Source organism: Suricata suricatta, chromosome 14 (assembly GCF_006229205.1).
Source record: "Suricata suricatta isolate VVHF042 chromosome 14, meerkat_22Aug2017_6uvM2_HiC, whole genome shotgun sequence".
NCBI lineage: Eukaryota > Metazoa > Chordata > Mammalia > Carnivora > Herpestidae > Suricata > Suricata suricatta.
The window spans coordinates 4,353,053-4,360,954 of NC_043713.1; the positions used below are offsets into that span (position 1 = coordinate 4,353,053).

A 7,902-nucleotide genomic window follows, 5' to 3' on the forward strand; every position below is an offset into this window, starting at 1 on the left:
TTTCTCTATCGGCAGTATTGGCAAAGCTTCGTGAGAATTTAAATCTGTATTGTAAATTCTCAGCTAGGATTTAAGCAAATGAGTGATTAGGTTTCCCCCTTCTGTATATGTTTTAGTTTATTTTAAGAGAGACTCTAGACACACAACAGTGTTTGAGTCGTGTCTCTGCACTTATGAGTGGCCTTGGGCGAGGTACTATGAACCTGCGTGTAGGTCTCTCACCTGGGGATTCAGAACAGGACAATACCTACTTCATCGTAGTAAGTTAGGATATCCCAAGCTACTGTATATAAAGTGCTTAACGTAATGCTTCATGTATATTAAGTACTCAAAAACATTACCTGTTTTATACATATGCATTTTCACATGCATGTTCCGTGTGCAGAGTGTTTATTTATTTATTTTTTTTTTTATTTTAATTTTTTCTCAATATTTTATTGTCAAGTTATTTTCCATACAACACCCAGTGCTCTTCCCCACAAGTGCCCTCCACCATCACCACCACCCCTTTTCCCCCTCCCCCTTCCCCCTCAACCCTCAGTTCATCCCTCTCTCCCCAACTCTCTCTCCCTCCTCCGTTCCCCCTGGTTCTCCGTTAGGTCTCTCTTGTTTTCCTGCTAGACCTATGAGTGCAAACATATGGTTTCTGTCCTTCTCTGCCTGGCTTACTTCGCTCAGCATGACACCGTCAAGGTCCATCCACTTTCCTACAAATGGCCATATGTCATTCCCTCTCATTGCCATGTAGTGCTCCGTCGTGAATACCGTGTGCAGAGTGTTTAAACGTGGGGAGAGCCTGACCTTATTCTCTTGCAGATACGGGCACTTGCAGAGTGTGGGGAGAGAGCTGTGACCTCTCAAGATGCTGCAGATGTTAAAGTTGTTCTAAAGTGGGCGAATATTTGGTAATAAAATACCAGCGGCCCTTGCTTCCACTGAGAGTTCTGTTTATTAGCTTAGACCATTGCCGCTGAGCCGTCATTGGCTGCTCTGCTTCGGCCTCCATTTTCTGCAGTGGCCTGCGGACAAGCCGCATGGAAAATGAACTGCCGGCTCCGTGTGCGTGTCGTCTGCTGCCAGCGCACGTGCCAGCCGCTCGGGGGGTCTTTCTCGATTTCGCACATGGCTGTGCAGTAACGTAGATCGGAGTCGCATCTGGTCCGCTCCCAGTGTCCTTACCGCAGCTCCTCTGAGGCCCCGCTGCCCGCACATCTCCCCCCTGCTTGCATGGAGCCCTGTCCAGGTGACCGCAGGGCCTGTTGCCTGGGAAGGGTCAGTGCCCCTCCCGCACCTGGGGAGATGGGAGGACGCAGCACGGTTCCTGCTAATGGCTGATGGCGGAGGGGACGGGCTGGGGCCGGGCAAGAGCTCCACCCCGGGACCCGCCTGGGACCGGTGCGGGTGTCTCTTGAGAAAGCCTGCAGCCATGAAGGAGCGCTCCTGGCGCTCTGTGCGCGGTCCCTCTCTGGGGGCATGTCCTCACAGACGCCGGTGGTCGGAGACTCCTGAGCGAGGGCTCGGAATAGCAGGACACCGCGTGCGGGTCGTGCAGGGTCCTCGGACCGCTGCCAGGCTGCTCTTAGTGCCTCGCTCGTCCCCGGCCAGGCCTCTGCCGTCCGCGGTTGTGTGTGCACATGGCTCTGTGACTCCGCGGTGCCCCCTGCTGTCAATCCCCTCTGTCCTGCGCACTGCCCCCCTTGCCTCCAGGTTCAGTGTCCTTTCTGGGCCACTCTGGCACGTGCTGTCCTGAGCTCCACAGTTCTCATTTGCTGTTTTTAGTGCTGTTGGTGTGACTGAGAAGGACCCCGTCTCCCTAGCAGTCTCCCCGTCGGTGGCAGGTGGACATCCAGGTGCACCCCAGGTGTCCCAGGCATCTCCCCGACTCACCTTTGAGGTCGTGTTTCTGGAGTATGGGTCCTGGCCTCACGCCACATGCCCGAGCCCGGGCCCTAGCCTGCGAAGACGTTCTTTATGAAGTTGCCCGCCTGAAGAGTCTTCAGTTGTCCTGCACGGGCACCCCGTAATTATAAACCCCTTAATCTTTTCAGGGTACATTGAAGACGGATATGTGAAGATTGTTGTTATAAGTTTTAAAAATAAGGCAGAACATCTACCTCTTATTGGAAAAGTTGGCCTCTCTTGGAGAACTGATATTTTCGATGGCTGTATAAAGGTAATTTGTTGTTTAATTTTCATCATGTAACCGGGTTTCTGTACAATAAAAGTCTGTTGATGTGTATCTGTGATGCTGCTTTTAAAGTCCTAGGTTGACTGTTCTGACGTCTGAAGACGTGTGCACTTTCTCTTCGGCCCTGACAGTTGATGCGCTCAACAGGCACCTGTTGAGTCCCTTCTGTTTCCCCCTGAGTGTGGGGCAGTGAGAGTGACGACGGGTAGCTTGCGACATTCTTGCCTCCGTCCCCCCTCGAAGCCCCTCTGTCTGTCTGTCTGTCTGTCTCCTGGAGAAACAGTGGTGCTCTTGGTTGGGCCAGGCAAGTAGCACTTACTCCACATCTTAAATGCTCGTACACCAAGTTACGAGTCAGGCCACAGATAATTTCCACGAATATCCTTGCTGGAACAGTGACATCGATTGATGCCTCATCAGGAGCTGGCCACGTGGATGGAGGGTTTATGTAGTGGCTGGGAGTCGGCAGGGGTGGACGGAAGAGGAGGAGGTGGCGGAGGAGCATGAGAGCCCTTGTAACTTAGTTTTGTTCTCTTCTGTGATCTTGTGCCCATGGCCGCCTCTGGTTCTCATTGTTTGCCATCTTTATTTTGTGGGAGGGATAGGATTTTTGTGTTCCCAGTGAGCCAGCGGGATCTGTCTCCAGTAACACGGCTTTATTCTGCCGCACAAGTTAGGACAGTTTCCAATGATGCCGAGACCAAGAGCAGGACTGTCACTGAGCATCAAAAGCATTTAATTATCAGGGGCGCCTGGGTGGCTCAGTCAGTTAAGTGGCTGACTTTGGCTCAGATCATGATCTCACAGTTTATGGGTTCAAGCCCTGCATCAAGCTCTATGCTGACAGCTCAGAGCCAGGAGCCTGGTTCTGTATCTTCCTCTCTCTCTGACCCTCCCCTGCTCGTGCTCTCTCTATGTCTCAAAAATAAATAAAAACATTAAAAAAATTTAAAAAATTTTCTTAGATACGCATAAATATTAACCCCCCCCCCGTTGTTGTGGAAATTGTAGAAACAGCCTCCCGGCACTGTCACCCAGCACGTGATCAGAGCCCAGGTCAGTGAGTGAGTGTCCCCCGAGGCGGTGGTTCTGGGCACAGGACAGACACAACGTTAAGGGTCGTGATGACGACAGGTGAAGGGACTGCATGTTGCTGTGTGCTGTTTGATGTGGCGCGTGGTCACGGATGGGGCCGCACGGTCCTCGGGTTCATGTTCCCAGAGGAGCCCTGGGGGGTGGTGGCCACCAGCGACCACGGAGGCCACCTGATCCAATGTATCCTTGACTCAAGTGCCTGCAGCCTGACGTCAGCCACTCACCGTTTTAGATGGTGGATTACTCAACATTAAAAAAAAATGTTACATGCTGATCAGCTATTTCATTATTTACTTATTTTTAATGTTTATTTTGAGAGAGAGAGCATGAGCAGGGGAGGGGCAGAGAGAGGGAGAGAGAGAATCCCTAGCAGGCTCCATGTGGTCAGCACAGAGCCTGACTCGTGGCTTGATCCCATGAACCCTGGGATCGTGTCCTGAGCTGAAATCAGGAGTCAGACGCTCAACTGACTGAGCCACCCAGGGGCCCCTCTTTTTCTTTATCGAAGTCAGATTGTGCTCTCAGATACATTTAGAGACACCGGCAGTGGCTGACGTGGGTCCCGCGTCCACAGGGGACAGCAGCCCTGTCACCGGCTGCCGTGCAGCTTTACAGGCTACTTGGAACAGTCCGTGTGGGAGCCCGGCTTCAGTCTTCAGTCTGATTCAGTGACATTCGAAATGAAATGCCCCTGCTCGGCCTTCTCTCCGGTCCTCTCGGAAGTGCCGGCTGCGGGCTTTTCTTGTGTCTCTTCCTTTTACTTTATCCTGTCATCGCCGTGGCATTTTTAATGTTGTTCTAATGACGCTTCTAAATCCATGTGGAGCTCGGCACCCATTTGAATTCAAGCTAGATATTTTAGCGTCACTGCTGTTGAGGGGCGCATCGCAGGTTCCTGGGTGGTGCTGGCCATCAGGCTCCTGGGGAGAACCTGGCACCCCATGTCAGACCGCAGCCTCCGACTCTGCAGAGTTTGCTGGCAAAGGGGGTGCAGGTAGGGAGAATGGGCAGGGAAGCTGGGTGCTGCCTCCTGCTCGGGTGTGTGCCTTCTGGAAGTCCATGCTGAGAGAGGGTCCTCACAAGCATAGTCCCTTGAGGAGAAAGGCAGAGGTGGAGGAGGGTGCGAGGGAGGCTCTACCCTCTCCCCCTGTGCCCCCCCCCCCCGCCCCTCCCCGAGGACAGCAGTGGTTTGTTACGGAGAAGGAGCCACGTCCTGGGACCCGGTGGGGAGGCTGGCTGTCCACCAGGAACTGAACTTCCCCAGTGTGGGCGCCTGCCTGCAGGGAGCGAGCTGGGGCCGGGCGAGGGAGGGAGCAGCAGGGGGGGGTGCAAAGGGGGGGGTGCTCACAGAGGGCCTTACCATCCACGGTAAAGAATCTGGAGTCCAGTCTGTGTCCTTCGAGGCTGCTCGAGGGTTTTATGCGCCGCCGGGTGCTAGGTGTCCCATAGGCTATGAGCAGACAGTGCTAGGCCCTTACAACCAGGAGGCCGTCGGGAGTGGCTCACCACTCTGGCCGCCGAGGGGCCGAAAGCAGGCAGTGAGCTGTTTGCTGAAGGGCGCGGGCTCCCGAGTGGCGTCCTTGTCAGAGTCCTTGTACCTCTTGACCGTCCCTCCCTGATTTCCTTTTCCACCTTCCTCCAAATGTCGGGGCTGCCCGGAGGGTCACCTTTTCCTCTGCAGTCTCCTTGTTCATGGTTCTAGGCACCGTGCCTGTGCTGCTGGATTTCAGTGAGATTTTAAGTAACAAAACTGAGAATCCAGTAGTTAGCGTTGTGCAGGGTGACGGGGGAGACAAAGGCTTGGGGCCACATGGCCGCCTGACCAGGTGTATGACCGTGGGCCCTGACCAGGCGTCGACGTGACAGAGCGCCCTTCATCAGATGGCCCCACTGACAGCCGCTTATTCCAGAAGGGCCCCGGCCGCCTGGGCACGGACGGAGGCACGTTCGCGCCCTCAGCACGGGCTCTGGCCCTTCTCCGGGCACCGTGAGCCGTGGCCCCTGCTCCACCAGAAACGGGGGTGATGGGCCGGGCTCTCCTCAGGCTGCCATGTGCTGTTCCCAAACCTGGAGAGGCGTCAGGAGCGCGGTCCGGTCTTGGCTCCTCAGGCTTCTCCCTGGGCCGCCCTCACCCCCAGGGGGAGGGGCCTTGCGGCGCAGGTCCCAGTGCGCTCTTGCTGTCAGGGGCTGGGGACACCTCACACCGGCCCCTCCTCCACTAAGGCGGCCAGCACTTCACATCGGCCACTTACTGGAAGGTCTCGTGTTTCTCAACTTTGCCGACGTTGATGTTTCTTTCTCGGTGATAACCGTTCTTTGAGTTAGGACTCTTTGACGTCATACTGAGCTCCAGGTGGGCCGTGCTGCTGGCCACGTGTAATCGTGTGCGGGTCTCTGGAAGCAGTGTCCATGCTGACACCTTTAATGTCTGTGTGTGTGTCTCTATGTAGATACCTGTAACGTCCGTGTGTCTGATACCAGTGTTCGGTTTGCGCTGACATTTGAGAGTAAGCATTTAAATTCCAATAAAGCACTAACACGCGGCATAAGTCTTGGCAAATAATGACCTGCACCTAAAAAGTACAGTTTAGTTACCTAAAAAGGTAAGTGTTAGAAGATTTTAGCCTTGCTATTACTTCATAGTTTTTGGAGAAAAACAGTTCTTGACAGTTAGTATATGTCACCTGCCTGGCTTAGCGTCTGGTGACTAGAACGTGCGGAGCTGACAGTCTACACCCACATTCATAGCAGTGTTGTTTGCGAGAGCCAGAGCCAAACCCGGCGTCCATCAGCAGATGGATGGGCCAGCAAACTGTGGGGTGTCCGTTCCGTGGAATATTGTCCCTCCTCACAAAGGCAGGGAATTCTGGCACCTGCTGCCCCACGGATGAAGCTGGAGGGCATTATGTTAAGTGAAATAAGCCCGACACGAAGGTCAAATACTGTAGGATTCCACTTACGTGAGGTACCAAGGTGGGCAGGGCCACGGAGACCTGGCGTGGTGCAGTGGCCCTGGGGCTGGGGGCAGGGAGGGCCAGGGGCTAGCAGGTAATGACTGCAGAGCGTCGGTTCTGCACGCGGAAAGGGCTGGAGCTGGAGGGTGGGCACGGCTGCACGGCAGCGGGAGTGGGCTTCATGCCCTGCGCTCTACACATGCGGTGGTGAAGATGGGAGCGTGGTGTTGTGTGTGCACTGCCACACTGCACAAGACACGTAAAATGATAGCTTGTTAATAATAATAATGCTCGAGGAGAGGGCGGGAGCAAACCGTAAGAGACTCTTGAATCCTGAGAACAAACTGAGGGTTGATGGAGGTGGGGGAGAGGGGCAAGGGGTGATGGGCATGGAGGGGGGCACTTGTGGGGATGAGTGTTGGGTGTACATGGAAACCAACTTGTCAGTAAACTATAAAAAAAATAAAATAATTTGACAAAAAAATAAAAATGCTCAGGAGCTCCCCCTGACCCGAGTCCCCATGTGGCACCCCAGACGCAGCGTGTCTGAGACGGACTCGTTTCGTCTCCGCAGACACGGCTCTTTTGCAGCAGTGCCCCCCCCCCCCGCCCCCAACCTGCCGGGGGCGGGGGGGGGGGTCCATCTCCTCTTCCCCGTGAGTCACCACCACCTTCCGCTGCTGCGTGAGGATCCCCAGCACCCTGTGCCGCACTCTGCTCCTGCCCCCACTTCTCACTGTTGTGCATCGACACGCGCGGTGGAGGTGACAGGGACAGAGCTGACCCGCCGCCCTCATGGCCCGTCCCCCAGCGCCCCTCACCCTTGATGCTCTCGGCCTGCGCTCTGCCTCCTCCCGTCGTGCTGTCCTCCTCTCTTCTCGCCTCCCTCCCCTCCCACCGGCCTGCACCGCAGGGCTTCATGCATACGGCCAGGCACACATGAAACAGGCCTGGCAAGCAGGTCTAACGGGCCGTTTTACGCTCACACTTATGAATGTTTGTGTTTATTTTGTAGAGTTGTTTTATAATGGACCTAACTCTTTTGGATGAATATGGGAAGCCGTTTTGGTGTTTCAGTTCTCCAGTTTGCATGAGGTCTTCAGGGCCCTCGGACGCTCCCAACTTCTTGGAACAGACTTACTATGTTGACTATGTGGACGCGGAAGGAAAAGTGCACGTGGAGCTGGTGTGGATCAAGGAGACGGAAGAGTACTTCATCGCCAGCCTCGTCCTCTACCCGAGGATAGCAAAAATAAACCGCTGGTTCGGGACCGCCTACTGAGTGTTGGCAGCGGGCGGACCAGTGTTGCTATTTGTTTGTTCTTGGTGTCGGGAGTTGAATAAAGCAGGAGTCTGTTTGATGCCTTTTTATTTCACTTTAGAAATTATGATTCCTGGGTCATTTTCAGGCTGATGTTTAGAGGTCTAAGTTAAATTTTAAAAACGTGAAAATAACACATCCCAATGAAAACTCATATAAAATAAGAAAAAAGATATTTGCTTCTCTTTTGCCCATACAACTTATAAGACAAGGAACGCTGTGTATGTATGTGATGGTGTGATCATTGTGCATGTGTGTGTGCATGTGTGATTACTCTGTGTGTAACGTACATGCGTGATCACTGTATGTGTGATCATGATGATCATGTGTATGTGTGCATGTGT

General features: G+C 53.9%; 1 protein-coding gene across 2 annotated transcripts in view; it reads left to right on the top strand.

The window, feature by feature from the left end:
- FBXO15 (F-box protein 15) overlaps nt 1-7,613 on the top strand; it is a 42,362-nt gene extending 34,749 nt beyond the window's left edge. For both annotated transcript variants that reach the window (XM_029922212.1, XM_029922213.1), the window contains exons 9-10: nt 2,049-2,173; nt 7,253-7,613. In XM_029922212.1, the coding sequence (XP_029778072.1) occupies nt 2,049-2,173; nt 7,253-7,519 (392 nt within the window). In that variant the 3' untranslated portion in view covers nt 7,520-7,613. The remainder of the gene's footprint in view (nt 1-2,048; nt 2,174-7,252) is intronic.
- The last annotated feature ends 289 nt before the right edge of the window (nt 7,614-7,902 follow it).